Raw genomic sequence first — 20,476 nt, 5'->3', positions numbered from 1 at the left:
GTAATGTCTCTATTGTTACTTAAAATGTAAACATTACATGTATTTTTGCAATGCCATAATCCATAAATTAAGCAATGAATAAATAAACAACGAAACAATATCAATACATGTACTTCGTTTTCAATGATTTTATTACAAGGTACACACATGGTTCTTATCTATCGTCAACATGTACGATTGATGCCTATTTCCGTTTATCTGACATAATCATATACAACCAACCACGTCGGATGCACAAGACTTGACTGTATATGCATTCCATTCAATTTAGAATACGGTGGACAGAGATGTTAAGCCACAACGAAGAAATATATTATTGTGCTAACCATGCACAGCTTAATCCTGTATAATTTAAAAAAAACCCAACATATTTGTACAACAGTGTACAGTATCTGAGTAAAGTAGAGTAAAGAATCCAGGATAGTTTTGAGGATTTACTTAATAATAGTCTTGACCCGAATGTTAACATACAATATTTTCCTTGTAAAACATTAAACTGTACATTTTATTATTTTTTATGTTAAATAAACCTCAAGTGTCACATACAATGCATCAACATGACATGGTTTACACTGGATCAGAAGAGTATAAGTTCGACTTCTAGATAAATTAAAAAACCCAAAACATCACCTTAGTAGCCAGCTGGCATAAATTTGATTTTAGTTAGTTAGTTAGTTAGTTAGTTAGTTAGTTAGTTAGTTAGTTCTACAAAATATTATGCCCTGATATTTATGTTCATCAATATATTCTAATAGCATGTCATTTAAGATTATATGTATTTTCACCAAATATAAGCCTTTCGTTTTTAGTATATTTAAAGTTAATTCCGAGAGTTTACAATATTCTGCGAAATTACTTATTCAATAGAACCTTTTTGGTTTTAGTGAAAGATCTAACACACAATTTTGTCCGAATATAATAATTTGCTAAATTTGCTAGTTTTCAAGATAATTTTAATAGAGGGAAATTGTGCAGAGTCAGTTCGCTGTACAGAAACACGATTGATTTCATAAGTCGTAAACATTTACCATCTACTGTCTGTTCAAATATTTTAGTCCACAATTCCCTCCCCTAGACACTACCAAGTGCTTTTTTGAAGTCAAAGTCAATAAAACAGCAAATCGACTTTTTCCTTCCTGCTTTAAATAAATCGATTAAACAGTGGAATGTAAATAAACGGTCGTTAATAGAATTTACGAAATCCAGCTTGCATTTCTGTCAAACAATTTTCATCTTTTAAAATATCTTGAATTCTATTACTTATTTATTCATTCTGGATGTAACTTTTTTCTCTGTTGATTATTTAGTGTTTAAAAGTTGTTTATATGCCTATTTGTATCAACTGATCTTGTTTTCTATCGTTTTCTTCTTTAGAAAAGTAGTTTTAGGCTGACTGTATGTTTCATGGCGGACCGAACCAGGGCTTGTTACGTCTCTTCGCAAGATTGTATCTTTTACATTACATTACCAAATTGTCAAACCGAAAATTCTGCCTCTTCTGTCCATGAATTCTCTCTGATTTGTCTGCCGAGTTGGTACCAGAGTTGCGTTATCGGTCCCATGTTAGGCTGATATGCAGACCATTCCATCCGCTGATTTTGTTCTCAAGAAGTCAGTGACGACACGACAAGGATGAGTACGGACATTGTTTCCTTAGAAAACAACTTTTGAGCCGGTGAAATCCCCTGAAGAATTTCGTATATGTAACGAAGGGCATTGGTGTAGCCAATGATTGATTGATAGAGAGGAGACCTGTGCCTGAATAAAAATGCACCCCACACCAGAACACTACCACCACCAGACTAAAGAAGACGGAAGAAACTGACTCATCTGAGAGGGGGACTGCTGACTACTGTTCATGTGTCCGCTGTTGATGATGCCTTGGCCAAGCCACTCTGTTGGCATTATGTTCATATTTCGCGAAATTTCAAATCGAAGATCATTATAATACATTTGCAGTTGTTTTGTGACCAAGACTGACCTCTTGACATAGGTTTTGATCTGGTCATCTATCCATTCCACCATCTTACCATTCATCAGCTACCACTACGCTCAAGCTCTTCTCAACAAACATTATGCATAGCGGTAACTTTCTAAAAATGAATCTCCCTGGTTACACAATAAGAATGCCTTTTGTTTTATTGTCTGAGAAAGTGACTGTACTGTAATATACGTTATACACATAGCTTATAATATAAATAAATCTACCAACACAAGGTTTAACTTTTGAATTGCAACATTTGTCTGTGCCCAAATGTCTGAGCCCAAATGTCAGAGGTTATGGGAACACTCAAAGAAACAAGATGAAATTTGCATTTTCAGAGTTTATGTGACATGCGATAGATTGACACGAACCATTTAAGAGGTATCAGCAAAAGGCTGTTGGCCCTAAATTATTAATCATAGAGAATAGAGAAACATCGTGTCTGAACAATGGTAAACGTGACGCAAGGCAGAAACGTCAAGGAACCACTCGTTCATGTTCTCGTTGGGTGTGCATCATTTAAATGACGTTCGTTAAAATGTCGATGTCCTAAATATGACAGTTGCTTGTTGTAACCCCAGACTTGATGCTGCCTCCGTGCTGCTGATTGTCAGGAGCTGTCAACTGTATTCCGCTTGAACCCGACAGTTTCCACAGTCGCCGTGCAAACGGGAAGAGGAGTTGTGGATCCTGTGTCTGAGGATATCGGCTCGCTGTAGTAAAGAAAGGATCGTCATATTAAAGGGGATCTGTATTAACAAGGGCCAACTGACTTACGTTGCAAGTTGGTGAACGTTGTTTAAAGTCGCAGAAGTTACATCCCATCTATAACACGAAGGCCTCTGAATAACAGAACCTGTGCCAGACCTCGTCTGGTCATCGAATGAGTCACGTTTGACACCTGGGTACTATGGCTTTCAATCACCAAGGCTGCACATCTTCATAACCAAATTCGCACTAACGTCGGCGCTACGTTTTGGTGCTGGGAGCTGGGAGCTATTTTCGTACCTAATAATTCCCACCGGTGCTTTTTAAAACACACCAACTTCAAGGTACTTGGTAGGAATAGACACGTGAGATTTCTATACTATTTTATAACTCTCATTGCTTCTTATTGATTCATAAACAAATCCAATTGAAAAATGCAGTGAACAAATGTGTTGAACAATCTAGAAAAATAGACGAAAATTGACAGACACAGATACATTGTTATCTCGAAGCCCTTTTGACCATTGAATACATGTCGAATTATCAGTAGTTTTACAAAGGTGGATGTGCCGACATACAACAGCGTTAATTTAGGAACACTAAGTAGCATTATACCTGCAGCCATATTTGCTTTCTGATCAAACACTTTTGGCCGTTTATGTTTTGGAGAACATTAAAATAATATATTTTAATATAATCAAAGATGACTATCCGGAGGCCACATTAAAAAAACAATTCTGATGCCTTAAATTATTTTAATCCCCTTAGTAACAAACTTCGCCACCTCATTTCAGCTGAATCCATAAAGCCATTTCGGAGAAAAGGTGAGTCGGGTGGGCTAAAAGATATATGTCGATACATTGTTGTTCGAGTTCACTGTATGCACAAGTTGTCAGACTGGACTACTGGCTGTTCGGAGTTAAAAACTGTGACAAGATCCAAAAAACGCATGTTTGAATACCCGATTGGACCTGGTTACGATTCGTTGTGGGTCAGCATCTTATACATGCTCATGGATTTCTCAAAAGAGTTAAACACAAAAGAGAGCATCACTTCATTTGTTTCTACTTACAATAAGCTGGCACGCAGTGGCATTAAACACAACTCATTAAATGTATATAAACTGGTAAGACTCGCCTGTGATCCAACTTGTGACCACACCAACAACCAGCGCCACCAGGAAGCCAATGAAGCCGTACCACATGTAGGACACATCATATAGGTAGAATGGCACTGCAGACAATCTGTGGAACCACAGCAAAGAGTGACTTGAAGCACGATTAGCCAAGTCACATTTTAAAACAATGGACACTAGGGCCCATTATGGCCTAGGTTTATAAGTTTAAAATATTAGGATTTACATTTCTGCACACGATACTGCATGACATGTAAACTTTAAGACCTAATGTCACCATCGGATGTAACGACTTGTAATAAGAGAGTATTCTGTTGTAATGAACCTAATTTATTCATCCTGGGATCGTTGTAATCATTCCCTGGAACTCTTCATATGCCTGCCTGTCTGCAGCTATATTGGGGGGGAACTGAAATAACATTATATGTCCCGTAAACAGAAGAAGGTTAAGAGACTAAATGGACTTTTGACTTTTCAAAGGATTTCGCTTTATACGGACGTGGAGCTTCAAACTGTTGTCAGAAAACCGGAAATACAATGAATCGATATCACAGTAGGTGACATCTAGAAAGGAGTTCAATGGAGCATGTTATTTCTATTTCAAAGAGCGTCAATATTGGCTCTAGTTCAAAAGTTGTAACAACAGTTAAGGACTTAGTAAAGCTTTCAGAACATTGTATGGTAGACGTGGATAACATTTCCAATTTTGACGCATAAGAGACAAACATGATGTCCGATGCGGTTCCCTATTTCAACTTGTACCATGTTCCCGTGTTTTTTTAGTTGGACAATTGATTTGCCTTTGCATGCGTTTGTGATGGATGGCACCGGTGGAACAGGATACGCTTTCTCTTTCGGAAACTCCTGCTGTTATCACCCTTTGATTGTGAACATCAACATATGCTAATGATGTCAGAATCGTACAATGGACATTTCATATGATCATAGAAAGGGTTGCCACGTATATTTACTTATTGAATACCTGTTTGACAAACGTAATCGAACTTTGACGAGTCAACATTCTCTTCACTATGTCTGGTAAATAAAACACAATTTTAATTTGGAATCACAGGTGAATATACACATACCCTTCATGAAGCGAATTCTGAATTTCATTTTGCGGGAATGTTTTATTCAGAAACTTTGGGGTTGTGAATGCCATGGTGCTATTTGCTTCTCCTGTGCATGCATCTAAAGGTGCGGAATGTAAAGGTGTCGGCTTGACCCCATACAGATTTTGTAGAATGCTGATTGAGACATTGACCACTAGAGCTGATATACCTCCACACAGAGCTCCCTACAAACGAAACCCTTACAATTTTAGCTTAAAATTCAATATTCCTTTCACTACAAATCACAAACGAATTAAGGTACTGACACATCCATCTCTCTAACATTTCAAAATCTGGTACTACATTACCAATGTTTGTCAGATGTATTATTTACCATTGTTTTGCGGGGCGGTTGGGAAGCCTCGTGGTTAAAGCGTTCCTTCGTCATGCCGAAGACCCTTGGTTCGACTCCCGACAACGGTACAACGTGTAAAGCCCATTTCTGTGTCCCCCGCCCTGATATTGCTGGAATATTGCTCAAAGCTGCGTAAAACCATACTCATTCACTCATTTCATTGTTTTGCAAACAAAGTCATCGCTGATTTTCAGTGATCCATTCATATAATTTTCACTGCTGTTTTATGCCCATTAGATAACGTTTCAGTGGATAATGGTGACTGGTTATTTACTAATATATATTTACATGCCTAAATCGACTTCATGTGGAATCTATACCAGCTACCACACGTTACTCGTATATTTATTGAGAACCATCGTCACAGTTTTAGCTGTGAACAAGGAGAATCATTTAGAACCCTCTTACCACTTTGTTTGCCTTTGGGAAAACAGCACCCAGGAAGAACATACCCAACAAAGGACCGCCAGTCGTACCCTCAAAAGCCTGTATCATCTGTAGGAAGGGGGTGAGGATTGCATTCTTAAACAATCTGAAGTGATTTGGTGTAAATGAAATGTACTTAATATCAAAATGTAACAGGAAGTGTGATCCAATTTGATGCCAAGGAAGACGACAGCTCACTTTTTATGTAAATATTTAAACATCACATTATGTTTTTTTCTTGCTGTGTTGCACCAACCTGTGTTACGGGCCCCGGGACTGATCGAATCAGATACGCCAGTCCTATAGTCAGGACACCATAAAAACAAACTGAAACATTGACAATAAGATGGAACAGTGGTGTACAGGCTTTGTAATGATGTATAATTAGTGCATAACCACTTAATCTCTCACACAGCAACTTCAAAGCACACTGTACATTACTACTCAAATACAATTAGGGAACATATAGTTTTATCGATACAATTCATAGCAATTAAGAAGAAGTACAATTTCACTGCTGCATGATCGCCATTTTGTTTCATGTGAGCGGTTGGAGTTTCATGATAAAATGTCAAACCAAAGCTTCCGCCTTTCCGGATTACAATCTGTGAATTCTCTCTGGCATGTCTGCTGAGTTGGTACCAGAGTTGTTTTATTGGCACCAAGTTTGGCGAATATGAACTCCATTTCATCCTTGTGATATTGTTCTGTCTCAAGTCAGTAACAGAGAAAACGAATGATTCAAGAATTTCATATTTGTATTCATTCGGTATTCATGTTGCAATTATCACAAAGAGGGATGATCTGTGCCTGAAAGAAAATCCACTCCACACCATAACATCACCACTGCCAAATTGATTGCTTTGCCGTACTTTTACCACAAGGTCTGTACACCCGGATCCGATCATCATTATGCTACAGAAACAACCGTTCACATGTTCATTGACGTTGTTGCCTTGGTGAAGCTTCTCATGCAGCTCTACGGTATGGAACCAGAATCGGCCTTTCTTTGAGCTGGTTCTGAATGGTCGTTTGCTTATGTTTGTTCTGGTGCAGTTCTCAGCATTCTTCGCAAATGACTTGTAGTAACTCATTAATCTCTGTCACAAGTGACAGCAAGGTAGCGGATGTTTCCTTCTTCTGGTTCAAGGACGTCTAGACTTGCTCTGGCCCTTATAATAAATCACAGATGAGCCAACATTTAATCTGTGTGCAGCTTTCCTCATCCCCTCAATTAACCATCTAACAGCTCTAGCTCTTTCCTCGATAGTCAAATGTCGTCATTGAGGCATACTTTGAAACCGGTTGTGGATTCATCATCAGCGCACTGTTTTGCATGACTGTCCCAAAATGCTGATGAAGACCAGGAAAGAAACACCGATTCAATCATATATTTGTGAATCACTACCATCAACAGTTAATGTCATGACTATCGAATTCTTATCATGGTCAAGTTTAAAAAATTGGAGGTCATCTGTTTCCAAAAATATATGTTTTAGTCTTCAACGTAACAAACAAACAAAACACTGTAAAAAAATCCTTGTGTATATCGGTGTTATGATAAGTACACAAACGGTCGACTTGGAGTATCTAATTATTCTTTCATATTAACCGTGCGTATTGGTAAGAAAGCATTTAACAAAATTTTTGAAGCTAAATAGTACCTGCCAATTTGGCAACGATTGTGCATGTCCTTTCTGAAGCTCCACGTAATGGCACTACGAGGACGTCTTCCACTGTGTTGGCCGCCAAAGCGTTGATCCCAGAGGACAGAGAACTACGGAGAGGTTTATGTCTAACAGTTAACTGCACATGAAATAGAACCACTGCTCCAATCATTCTTTGAAATGTGTTTGCCCTTCCTACCCAAATATGCATCAGTCTACATTATACACGATGCATTCTCCTTTTCACGAACACATGCCAATGGCATAGTCGGAATCGGACAATGGCGATGGAAATGTAATTTAATCCCCCATCGCCCGAGTTTATAATTCTGTTTTATTTTTGAAATGGGAATAAATTTTGAAAAACATGCTTGAATATATAGAGGTTATCACGCGAGTTTGTTTTGGGATGGTAAGTATCCTGCATTAGGAATAAACATTGTATTTAGCGAGCCTTGGCGAGCTAAATACATAGTGTTTATTCCTAATACAGGATATTTACCATCCCCAAACACACAAGCGTGATAACCTCTTTATCATATAATGTCATTCTTTAATTCTGTGCTTTAAAACCGCTTTCCCTCTCTCACAAACATTACCGAAACATTGCGAGATTTCCTGGAATGCGCGCATTAATATTTATTACGTCACAGGGTACATGTAAGTGATGTGTCAGTCGGACAGTGACAGTAGCCAATATAGTTCCAACTGAAATCTGTTTCTTATACAGTGGCGAAGCAAACATATACGCAAAACAACAATTGTTTTTAATTGCCTTTCGCGGCAATCCACCGGTCTGTCCGCTAAAGTAACTGCCCTTTGTCAAAGGGAAGCTACTCTAACCCTAGTCTATGAGACGTCACGGCCACGGTCAGACGTTGTTGACAGTCGGTCTGTCCTGTCATATCGTTAAGAAGTGTAGTCAGATGTACACACAGCGACAAAACGAAACAAGGTAACAATTCAAACATATTTCGGCAAAATCCAACTATTTTGATTTGTGGCGAAGGTATCAAGCCGCAGAGGTCTACGAGCGCAGATATGGCTACTGATCCCGCTTGGCTAGGCCTCGTGCCCTCGCAAAATTGTTTTGAAATTTTTTATCTCCAAAGTTGCCAAACTTATGAAATGCCTTAAAATTAGCTACGTCACAGTTAGACACTGATTTTCAGTATATTAGACTGTTCTTTTGATAATGATAGCAGTTATCCCTGTAGTTTATCCAGATTCCCGATGGTTAATTCTGACTCGATCGCCGAATGACGAGGGCGACGCCATGTATGTTTATAAACAGTGAAAGTAGTCCTACTTGACCTTTGATATTTGCATCTCTATCCGCATATGACCCCAACGGATATCGTTTTTATCCGTTGGCTTTATCCTGCCGAGAAACCTACCCATTATATAATAAATATATATATCCATAAAATGAACCTCTCAACCTTTAGAATGATAGATGGCGGGGAAAACCCGTGTCTTGCGAGAATAGAGAGCGGTACACAACCTTTGTATGGTTTGAATATTCAGATGTGAGGATGTTCTGGTTTGTTAGAGATTATATTCCATGAATGGAAACAATTTCTCCTCTCAAGCGAATCTTGAAGTAAAAGATGGTGACAGGGTTGTTAGACGTGAGTATGAGATTAGTTTCTGCAGCCCTTGTCAGTATTACAGACTTTCTGTCGTTTTGTGAACAGCAGGATCCACTTACCAAACTAACAAGAGATTCCCTTACGCTGACATTACCTGAGCGCTCCACTGAACAGGGAAGACATGTAGAGTCCGGCCAGGGTAGGGTAGGAGCCGAGGATGTCCAACACATAGTATGGCATCATCTACACATTGACGTCGTTGATTTATTATACACCGTTACTGGATGACATGTCAAGAGAAAAAGCCACGAGGAATTACAACTAATCTGTCTCAATGCGAAAGATTGTAAGAATACAGATCCCTAAGAACATATGCCCCTCGTAAGAGGTGGGTAAATGGATCGAGTGGTCTACGTGACTAGGTTGATTACAGGTCACATTGTTAACGAACTGCGTGAATCCATGCCTATAATATCAGTCACTGCTGGATTATCTGATTATTTATTGATCGCCGTCATATATAGCTGGAATATTGGACGGGAAAAAATACCACTCTTAACAATACCATTCTAAAACATGACAAAGACAAATTCAGAAAGAAATACTCCACTCGATAATGACACGGTCGTTTGTTGGTTGGTTTGTTGTTTAACGCCGTACTCAGCAATATTCCAGCTATGTGACGGCGGTCTGTAAATAATCGAGTCTGGACCAGACAATCCAGTGATTAATATCATGAGCATCGATCCACGCAATGGGGATCGATCACGATCCACGCAATGGGGATCGATGACATGCATCAACCAAGTCAGCGAGCCTGACCACCCGATCCCGTTAGTCGCCTTTTACGACAAGCATAGTCACCTTTTACGGCAATAATGGGTTGCTGAAGACCTATTCTACCCCGGCGACTTCCGGCCGACACGGTCGTAAAATGAACCCTGATATTTGATGAATAAAAGGGCTGTTGGATAGTCTTGTGGTTAAAGCCTTGTCTGGTCAAGCCGGTAGCTCGAGTTCAATTTACAACAACGTTACACCAAGTGCATTCGAAATGTCACCTACTGCGATAGAATTGGAATATTGTTGAAAGGGTCGTGCATTGGAGACGCTCGTTCATTCAAAGTAAGAATAGGATGGATCAAGGTGTACCTGGTTCCTGTTTGTGATGTAACCAGCCTCATACGGGTCACACTGGGTGGTGAAGAAGTAGGCGACCAGTTGCAGCCCTGTGGTCACCAGCAGAACAGAGTATATCAGAAGCATGGGTATGTTGAGGAGGAGGGCTCTGAAAACAGATTTTAGAGCAGTAGCATAGGCACTGTAGGTAAGAGGGCCAAGCAAAGAACAATGTGTGGCAGGAGCATGGGCATGTTCAGTTGGAGGGCTTTTTACAAGCAACAGTTAACAACATGTGGGGCGCCCAAAATGTACAAAAGCCTTGTCAACATTCACTTACATTTTGGATCTTTTCATTGACCGAATAGCGCACATTCTCTGCATGGTTGATTGGTTGAACATGTTGATGTACCAGTTGAAGAAACCTCCCAGAAGGAGTCCCCAAACAGTGTGGCGAACGCGGGGATCAGGGCTAAGCCTACAGAGACATTTACTTGAATGAAACTCGTGGGAGAATCATTCCTCACTGGCACTGATGTAGAGTGTAATCTGAAATTGTACTGCAATCCAATCCACAAGCAGATTAAGACTTTGAAAAGTTCTAAAAGACACCTCAGCTATTCTGACTGCGCATTTATGAATAGATAACAATGTAACATTAGATTGTTCAATATATGCAATGCCACTCTTAATTGAATTACTTACTGCAAAGGAATTTGAATTACATGCAATAATGACAATAACCTTTCCAAAACCTTCCCACGATAAATATATTGAACTAATTTTTTTAGCAAAACACACTAATTTCTGTTCACACTGCAACATTATATGTGACATGGTGCAATATTGATTAAGTAAGGTTGCAACACCATCTTGCAGACCCTGGCTCAGAAAAAACTCAGAACTCGATTCACCCGTACGTGACAATGACGCAAGTCAAAAGGCTTATTCGTTGATGTGTTCACGTTTTAGAGCATGGTCATCACTTGACACAATAATAAACTGAAACCAATGCAATATTGCATTAATGTTAATTAAACATGCAATGCTTTAAGCGTTGAATGCCGGAATATCAGTGTCATGAAGAAATCGGTAGACAAGCGGTTTGGCAAAGTGTAGGAGAGTTAAGGAGAGTTATCACTGTGCCATATCACGTTTAAAACAACGTATACAACAAACAGGACAAGTTGGAGATCGACCACGTTCGTGTAGGCCGCATGCGACCACCCAAAGGGAGGATCGCGACCTGTTCTCGATGAGACTTCAGGTGATAATACATAACACATAAACGATGGCGTTTTGACCAAAGGCCCAAAGGAACCAAACGGTATTTTCTATTTTGTGTGCAGTGTTTCCCGATGGAGGACACCGTGCATGTCGTAGGCGTGGTGAACAGTATGACGGTATGACGCATTGTCAAGATAGATTGAGAGAGCAGAGGAAGCCTCATGGAACAAAATGTGAAATGCTGGACCTCCTCAATGATAACAGATTTCAATGAGAGATCAAAGAGTGGCATGCGATTCTTGCTGAAAAGTTGTTTGATCAGGGTTTAAACATGCAATGCCTCTGAAAAGCTTCGAAAACGTTTTAGAGTAGACATGTGGAGGATTTTTCAGGTGAACAACTGACTTGCCAAAATGAAAAAATAAACCCTAGCTCTAGTGATATTGACCTGAATGAAAGTCAACCAGTATATGCACCCATTCGAAACCCTGCCCTAGTGACCATGTACACCAATGTTTCATATTTTTTAATAATAAATATTCAAGTTAAATGTGCCTGCTTACCCGATTATAAAGTTATACGTAGGATGCCGTTTTTTGCAAAGAGTGTATTTAGTGTATTTTAACATGCATTTAGTTACAAGTTTACATTTTCTCATTAAAAGTAGTGTTCATTGAGTGAATGAGCTTGTGAGCTGACAATCAGCACACAGTTTAATTGCAAAAACTGCCGATGCAATTTCCTTTCTTTTCTCCCAAACAAACCCTTACAATTAGTTATATATTGTTATATCTTTGCACACAAACAAATTACCCACTCATCAAACTGTACACGTCCTTCCTGATGGTTGATTTCCCAAACTTTCTGAAGAGTTCCGATCCTGCCCATGCTCTGGTAGAAAAAAAGACACACGGGTAATAATAATTAATTCCAGAAACTGATGTGACCAATGTTATAACTTGGCTCCAAATTTGTATTAACCATATGAAAGGAAACGTCGTTAAGTAAACACATTACGTGATAGAATGTAGACATGAACACGACTATTATCTCACCAGCACTATGACTACCACCATGCCTCCAAACATGAACACGGATTGCAGTACATCCGTCCACACGACGCTCTTTATGCCGCCCTGAAATAACATGGAAGGGAATACTAAACTTGCTCCACAGATAGATTAGTTATAGAGGAAGTTAATCTGCTTCATATATACATGTTCAATGTTACGGTGAAACGCATGAAATTAAATTATGCTGTCACATGCCAATTCCGTAGTGCATACTTTAAGTAATAAATGTGAAGACACAATAATCCAGATCTATTGATATCCCCGCATCCTCAAATACTTCCCGTTCCTTTATAAAGGTTAGGCACCAATCCTTATCAGCAAAATATATTTGCAAAGTTTCAAGGAGAAATAATAAAATGGTGTCATACCAGAGGAAAAATAGTACCCTAATCTGAACTTGTTGCCAAGGGAATGAGAAAGATAATTTGTTTTTATATCAAGAATATCAAAGGTACCAGATCAGTACATACAAAGTTTCACGAAATGTGAAAGGATTTATATTATTCCCTTGAAAAAAGCCTTGTCCTATGAGCAAACACAAAATGGTACAGGTACCTCCATTAGTTCCCAAATGATTTCTTATGAACCTGTTTTGTCACCATGTCCAATGAGACTAATGGTTGAGTTATGGGAAGGTACCAGTGAAGATATAGCAAAATTCGCGATAGTTGTTATTAAATAATATACAGATAATCTGCAGTTTTATTGCATCGTTACCTGAAAATATAATTTCTTATTGTAGAAATTGTTTAAAACATTTATATTATCTGTGGTTAATGATAACTAAACAAAGCGACTAGCCATGTACGATGTCTTCACACAGTAGTGCAATGATTACCCACAATGGATGTGTAGATTGTTCCGACGAGTCCGACAATCACAATGGACATCCAAAGGGGGATGCCTGCAGCTGGAGAAGAAGGAAAGAAGATCCATCAGTACGTACCATGGTAACCAGCAGGAACAGATTGGAATCGAAAAGGACATACACAGTTTGGTGTGTTTCCAGATTTGCAAGTGTTATTTAGTATTCTATGTATCACTCAAGTCGTTAATGTTTTCAAGTATTATCTTTATCACCAATTTCCGTATCACTCCTGTACTACGTTTATTCAGGTATTGATGCCACCATAGAAAACCAACTGTAATATGCTTCCATTTCAACCGAACTGCCTTCTTGGCAGACTATTTAGGTACTTACATGTTTGGAGAGCCAGAGCTGGTGAGAATAACGCCACTGTCATGTATAAAACCTAGATAAGAGATCTATAGGATTAGAATACACAATATAATATGATGAAAGTATACAAATCACCTCGAATTTTAGACACAAAATGGCGGGGACGAGTTGGGCCAATTTGTGAGCTTGAAGTTGAAGGATGAATGGTGGATTTTCGGAGATAGTGATGGGCATTCCTGTTTGGATAAGAACCAACACCCGAGAGATACTGACAAGACCACAGACACAGTTCTACTCTGAAAGTCTGTAAGCCTTGGTAGCAGCGTGTAGCTATAGTTAAAACACATCTGTGACGTCATTCTATTGTTTGAATGCTCCATTATGTTTCAGGAATGGAGAGTTGCTTGTCAACTGTACAATATCTTGAAGCAGCATTTGAATTTTTCAAATATTTTCAACCACAGAATATTTTGTCAAAGTGTAGAAGTAGGGATGAGTTTTAAGTAGGGGAATATCCTCGTAACTCTCCATTCCTTAAAAATAATTGGCCTCGGCCCCTGCGGGGCCTCTGCTCCATTATTTTTAAGGAATGGAGAGTTGCTCGGACATTCCCCTCTACATATTTATTTGAACTTTTCCAACAAAAAATGCAAATATGCACTATGTTTTCACCGAAATATAATGTGGCGGGAATTCCGACGGAAGGTTTATGAGGTTGTCGTGACAGAAGGCATGAAAAATTAATAAAATGGATATTAAAATCAAGCTTAAATAAGTAGAACTTTCCAAAAACCAACTTAGTTCAATGGGCAGCAACAATGGAATTGGGACGAACACCCTCACATGATAGAATAATTTAAAAACTTTGATGATTGCTGGAATTGGTATTCGCGTGTACAATTTCTGACTTGGATAAGTCTGCTTCAAACATAAGACACTGTTTGAGATTCATACCGTTTGAATCATCCCAAGGAATGTTCCGAACATGCGCACTGCAGCTGAATCGAATCTTCGTCCAAGATACTTTAAACAGAATATGTAGGAGTTTGATCATTTCAAACAATTGCAAAAGCATAAAACGTCAACGACTATCCACCGGAACAGATTTGTTATTTGTCAAAGGCTATTTATTCTATCAAAATCGTCGTAATATCATCGAAAACGTTATGTTATTTGTCTCCTACAATGATATGCTTACTGTTGCCAATAAATCTTACGTGTAGCACGTGTTGGTAAGATTATCTACTTCAAAGGCACACATCGTACGTTCTGGGTCACATGTGATATAGACCCGTAAAGATTTGAGATAGAATATGACTTCAACAACCCATACCTGGTTTTAAAATGTGCTTATGCTTGTCTTAACAGGCGACCAACGGGATCGGGTGATCAGGCTCGCTGACCTGGTTGATGTATGTCATCGTATCCCAATTGCGTAGATCGATGCTCATGATGTCAAATACTGGATTGCCTGGTCCAGACTCGATTATTTACAGACCGCCGTCATATAGGTAGAATATTGCTGATTGCTTCGTTAGAATTATAACAAACAAACATTTATGATATAGTCGGATCGTACAACAGACATGGTTTTTAACATATGATTGTGGGAAGGGTTTGTTGCTTTCACTTCAATCTGTCACCGAGGAAAGACAGACAGGAAAGTGGTAAGAGGCAGCATGACAAGCGTTATCATCATTTCTTTCATTGTTAACACATAAGCTTTTACTTTTAACACACGATCGTACTATCTCAGCATTTACCATAAACCATAATATGTAGTCCCTCATTTCATGTTAATATGTTAGCCTGAGTAGCTCTGGAGATGACACAAACAGTGGGGCATGTATAGGACAAGATAACGTTGATCCAGAGGATCAACACGGCGCAAAGAAACTTTGTAGTTTCCTACGTATTGATGCAGGTACCTATACTGTCATTAAGCGCACCTGTGTAACCCAGAAGATAACTTGCACGTAGTACCTTAAGAATCAGGAGTGAAAAAATGGCACATTTTAGTTTGAATACTTGTGTAATATAAATGGAGAAAACGAAACAAGTAATATGTTTTACAAATGACTTCCTGAAACATTTGTTATTGTTTCAAGGAACATGGGGTATCAAGTTGACACAATCATAGTGGTATACATGATACTGTTGACATTGAAATATCTACAGTGGTAAAGTTATTAATATTTTTCATAATTAATCTTTTCAAAGTAATAAGTACAATGTTGTAATATTCTTTTATAATGAAGTAGGGCAGCACATTGATACATGGAGATATTCTCAAAATTTAATCTCACAACGTTGCAATTGCGTTTGTTATTTTTAACCATAAACCATACTTCTCCATGAGAGTTACCTCCCTAATGGTAATTTGTTTACACCAGTAGACTGACACGTCAATTATTCACACTGTTAAAAAAATGCTAATATCTCGCTACACGGAAACTGGGTCAAGGTTCCCCTCATAGCGATATGATACAGGCCTGCTCCCAAATCTCTCGACAGGCCGACCTCGCTACGCGGACATAGGTCAACGTTTCCCGCATAACGATATGCCTGTCCCCCCTCTCAACAGACAGACCCGCTTCACGGAAATGGGTCAACGTTTTACCGCATCGAAATTCTGTATGGGGATATAGGTCGGATAGAGCTAAACTGGTACGCTGCTCTTCGCCTCCTAGCGGCTGCAGGCGAGGAGTGCAAGCGCTCTAGGGCAGGTAAACCAGTCTGGGACAGGGCGTTACTCCCTGTAATGATTGTTGCCGAATAACACAATCATTTTAAATTTATTAATTTACAGGTACGCATATCATGATACACATGTGAGACAAAGCTAAAGTTTCTTTCAAAAGTTTGGTTACATCTCTTAAACGATCACTCATCTCTATGGTCCATGTCCCCATGCCATTTTCTCAAACCCATAACAAATAAGGCATTTAATTCTGCTTCCCAGCAGTGTTCAAGGCGGGGGTGAGGTGGCACTGAATGAAAGATGGTTTTTCGATGGTAAATGTGCAAATGTTGTGAATCATTATACATTTCATCACGTCCAAAGAAGGCCTTGATTATTGATTATTGCCTCTCTCCCAGAAAGTAGGAGCTTGTACACCGAATATATTTTATAAATTATTTGATGCCCAAGTCCAACCAATACTGTTATATGGTATCAGATGTATGGGTATTTCAACGATACGATTGCCTCAAAAAGCTACATCTTTTAGCATGTAAAATATTCTCATCTGTTGGTTCATGCACCAAAATTAGATGCCTTAAATACTGGTATAATAATCTTGGAATGCATGAACGCCGCATCCATAAACTTGCTTATAATATGCATCACATATAAGAAACCTTTTGTTTTCTAATGGCCCATTTCCGTGAAGCGGGTCTGTATGGTTAAACTAAACAGTTGGTGATAATACAATCTTTTTGAAACAATTACGTGAACAATCTATAAATGTGTTTTACCAAGAATGGCATTCCACTTTAGAAAACAGTTCAAGGTATGACTTGTACAGAACTTTTACGAGTCTTATTCAACCAGAAAATATAACTTATCTACATTAACATCAAGAACCAATCGACGTCGAATTCAGTTTAGGCTAGAATTGTTAGATCTCATGATAAATGAAGGAAGAAAAAGGTCCACTGAAAAATCGAAGAGGTTATGCCCATTATGTCATTCGGCCATAGAAAATGAAATTCATTTTACTTTTGTATATCATTATTATTTTGATCTAAGAGACAAGTTTAAACCAGAACGCTATCTGTCAAATTATCCTGTATCTGCTTTAATTTCTCTTCTCTTTTCAAAAGATGATGCTGTCATATCAAAACTGACTATGTATGTAAAAAATGCAATTTCTCTCAGAAAGGAATAGTTAAACATCAGTATATATCCAAATATGTAAAACTACTTATATGTAACTTCTTTGTATATGGACTGGATGCCTCACATGCAATAAATATCTTAGACTTTGACTTTGACAAAGTTGGGCTGATGTTTAACATGAACAAGTCCTTTATGTATTGTACACAATGTATTCTGAGGATACATCGGAAAAAGCAGCAACTCATAAGGCTGGAGCTGTCAGAATATTGCTCGACATGAAGGGAAAGTTGAAGACTGGAAAGTTGAATATTTATGCATTTTTCTAAATATTCAACAGATGAGGCTGTGTCAATGGTCTCTTATTTCTAGTTTATGTTTGTAAATCAGTAGAAGGGAATTGGCTATTTAACCATAATTGAGTGGTATCAGATCACCGGCCTACCTGAGGTCAGAGCCAACGATTCATCAAACTGTTGATACCTTAACATTAAACATAAGACGTCATTTCTGGAAATTAGAACATGCGCTCGCAACTTGATGACGTCGTGTGTTGGACGTAGTTATTTTAAGAGGGAAGTGTTTAGTGAGGTGTTCCCCATAGATGTAGCTGGGCAATGCAGATAAACGCGTTGGCCGAACGATCGCATCCAAAAGCGGGAGAGACATGACAATCGGTCTTGAGAGAAAGGGTCCAGGTAATTAACGTGAGGATTGTGACCGGAAGGGAAATACCCACCTGTGCTTAAAATGGACTTTGTCCGACATTGCCGAGGGCGTCTATTGAGGGAGTCACCATGATCAAAATACGGGTAAATATTTTTAAAGCTTTTACATTTTATTATAATCCCCAAAGGGACTGTAAATAATGTTGATATATCATGTTAGAAATACGCGACTTGTGGTCTTGTTTATCGCACAATAAATCACAGCCGGGAGAATAAACCACTCGGGCCTGCGCCCCTCATGGTTTATTGTAGGATAAAGAACTCCCACTTTACGTTTATTTCTTAATTATTCAGGGGTAATTGGAATCTTCCCTGCACCTTATTCATGTTTCTTGTCTAACGTTGCTCTCGGCACTGTTCCATCACTATAACGGTCGTATGTAAATAATCGAATCTTAACCAGAGAAACAAGTGCCCTTGATTGGCCACCCGATCCATTCACTGAGTGAGTGAGTTGGGTTTAACGCCGCTTTTAACAGTATTCCAGTTACATCAGGGCGTGTCAGCTTATTGTAGGAGGAAAGCCCGAAGTGATGCTGGTCTCAGACGTTTACCACTTCGATGAAACCCACACGCATGGTTATGGCTCTGAAACTTCATCGGGGCGAACCGGGATTCGAACCCACAATCATAGGTTTCTGGCCAGCTCAAGGGACGCAACAAAACGCGGCGCCTTAGACGACTTTGCCACCCGTATCCCCCGATCCCTTAAGTCAAAACATACATGCATACATTAAAGGGGGCCCATTGCAACCTGGAATAGGTTTTACTGGTTAGTTTGATCTCGTATAGCATAAAGTGTACCCACCTCATATATACTGACAATGCGTAACGGGTATAGAAGCGGGAGACATGTATAGACGCAGGCAACGTAGGAGAGACTGTGGCCAATGAACACGTACGTGACCATAGTACCGTACGTGTATATCTCCGAAGGGTAGCCCAGTAAGGACACTGCCGATTGCAAGGTTACGAACATGGAGATGGCAACGGAGAAGACTCCCATCTCTCGGTTCCCCATGAGATAGGTTTCTCTTGTGTTCTTACTCCTTACAGCGAAGAACACCCCAATACCGAATGATAAGGCGAGCATCACTCCCATGACAATGTAATCGGGGGTGTTTAGAGTTTGCATTTTGATCTGAAACAAAAATTTATACGATTATAATAATATTGTATAAATAAAAAATATTTGTAAATATGAATTGTCTATGCAAGAGAATAACTGGTCTGGAAATCCGCCGAAAGAGATCCCATTTAGGGTAACACAGGGTATAACAGCTTTGAATGGACCACTGAAAATCAGTGTTCGCGAAAACGGTAAATATGTTTGTTTGTTTGTTTGTTTGTTTGTTTGTTATTTAGCGACACACTAAGAAGTATTCCAGGCATATGACGGCGGTGTGTAAATAATCAAATCTGGACCAGACAATCTTGTGCATCGATCTACGTAATTGGGATACGATGACATACCCAACCACGTGAGCGAGCTTGACAACCCGATCCCGTTGGTCGTCTCTTACAATAAGGTATGGGTTGCTGAGGACCTATTCTAACCCGGATCTTGCCTACCGGTAGCACCCGCCATTTACACAATTTGCACAAAAAAGCAAGTATTTAATGCCTTACGCCGCCCGGCAATCCTTCCGAGACACAAAAATCCATCATTTACTGATTTTGTGGACACTGATAAAAACGATATGTTCATTTTGAATTAAGTCTGCTGTACACAAGTGCAGAGATTCTGCTAATCACATAGTATTTTGGGTAGAATAACGTGTTAATACTACGATAAGTGTTATAATCTTTTCTTCTAGACCCACGGCTACATTACAGTTGAATAAATAATATATACACTGCAATGTACAGGTACTGTACCTACCTCACTGAAACCTGCAAGTTGATGATCATGAGTTGCTGAAGGTAGTCGTTATTGTCGTGCTATCACGGACTGCATGTAATTAAACTAGTCGGCCTAACACAGTTACATACATCTCGCATATACTGAAGAGTGCGGTTGTACCAGCAAGTTCGTACCGTGACCAGATCGTGGATACATGTTTGTGACTTGACTTCGAATGACCATACACATGTTCATGCATAGTCGACAGTGAATACTTAACAGTTAAATGAAAGGTAAGTCAGTCTTCGGATAGAAAAATCTTAAAGTATTATACGTGGATCTAGAGGGGGCGTGCCGCACTCAGAAAAATTCCAGCTATATGACGGGGGTCTGTAAATAATCGAGTCTGGAACAGACATTTCAGTGATCATGAGCTCCGATCCACGCAATTGGGATACGATGACATGCATCAACCAAGTCAGCCAGTCT

At 39.2% G+C, this 20,476-nt stretch overlaps 1 protein-coding gene across 1 annotated transcript; it reads right to left on the bottom strand.

The window, feature by feature from the left end:
- Positions 1-543: 543 nt before the first annotated feature.
- On the bottom strand, positions 544-20,096 carry LOC124150933 (sodium-coupled monocarboxylate transporter 1-like). The gene is made up of 16 exons (XM_046523135.2): positions 20,027-20,096; positions 18,953-19,285; positions 14,533-14,601; positions 13,600-13,651; positions 13,241-13,308; positions 12,381-12,461; positions 12,143-12,216; positions 10,439-10,576; positions 10,132-10,267; positions 9,134-9,222; positions 7,385-7,497; positions 5,977-6,047; positions 5,703-5,789; positions 4,916-5,124; positions 3,830-3,936; positions 544-2,697 (listed from the first exon to the last, which is right to left on the bottom strand). Exons 2-16 carry the CDS (start codon positions 19,277-19,279, stop codon positions 2,534-2,536), a joined length of 1,785 nt encoding a protein of 594 aa, XP_046379091.2. The 5' UTR covers positions 19,280-19,285; positions 20,027-20,096; the 3' UTR covers positions 544-2,533.
- Positions 20,097-20,476: the final 380 nt, after the last annotated feature.

This window comes from Haliotis rufescens, unplaced genomic scaffold, assembly GCF_023055435.1.
Source record: "Haliotis rufescens isolate VD_foot unplaced genomic scaffold, xgHalRufe1.0.p SCAF_12, whole genome shotgun sequence".
NCBI classification, from domain to species: Eukaryota; Metazoa; Mollusca; class Gastropoda; order Lepetellida; family Haliotidae; genus Haliotis; species Haliotis rufescens.
The sequence above is the reverse complement of the archived record's forward strand: the minus strand, read 5'-3'. Positions and strand labels throughout refer to the sequence as shown.

Bases quoted from the DNA above. Each gene is read 5' to 3' on its own strand.
- LOC124150933 (XM_046523135.2), bottom strand. From the start codon at position 19,279: ATGCAAACTCTAAACACCCCCGATTACATTGTCATGGGAGTGATGCTC. The intron at 10,577-12,142 runs GTGGGTAATTTG...ATGTCTCTGTAG, and splicing joins GGACGTGTACAGTTTGATGA to GCTTAGCCCTGATCCCCGCG. The intron at 10,268-10,438 runs GTAAGTGAATGT...ATCTGTTTTCAG, and splicing joins TCAATGAAAAGATCCAAAAT to AGCCCTCCTCCTCAACATAC.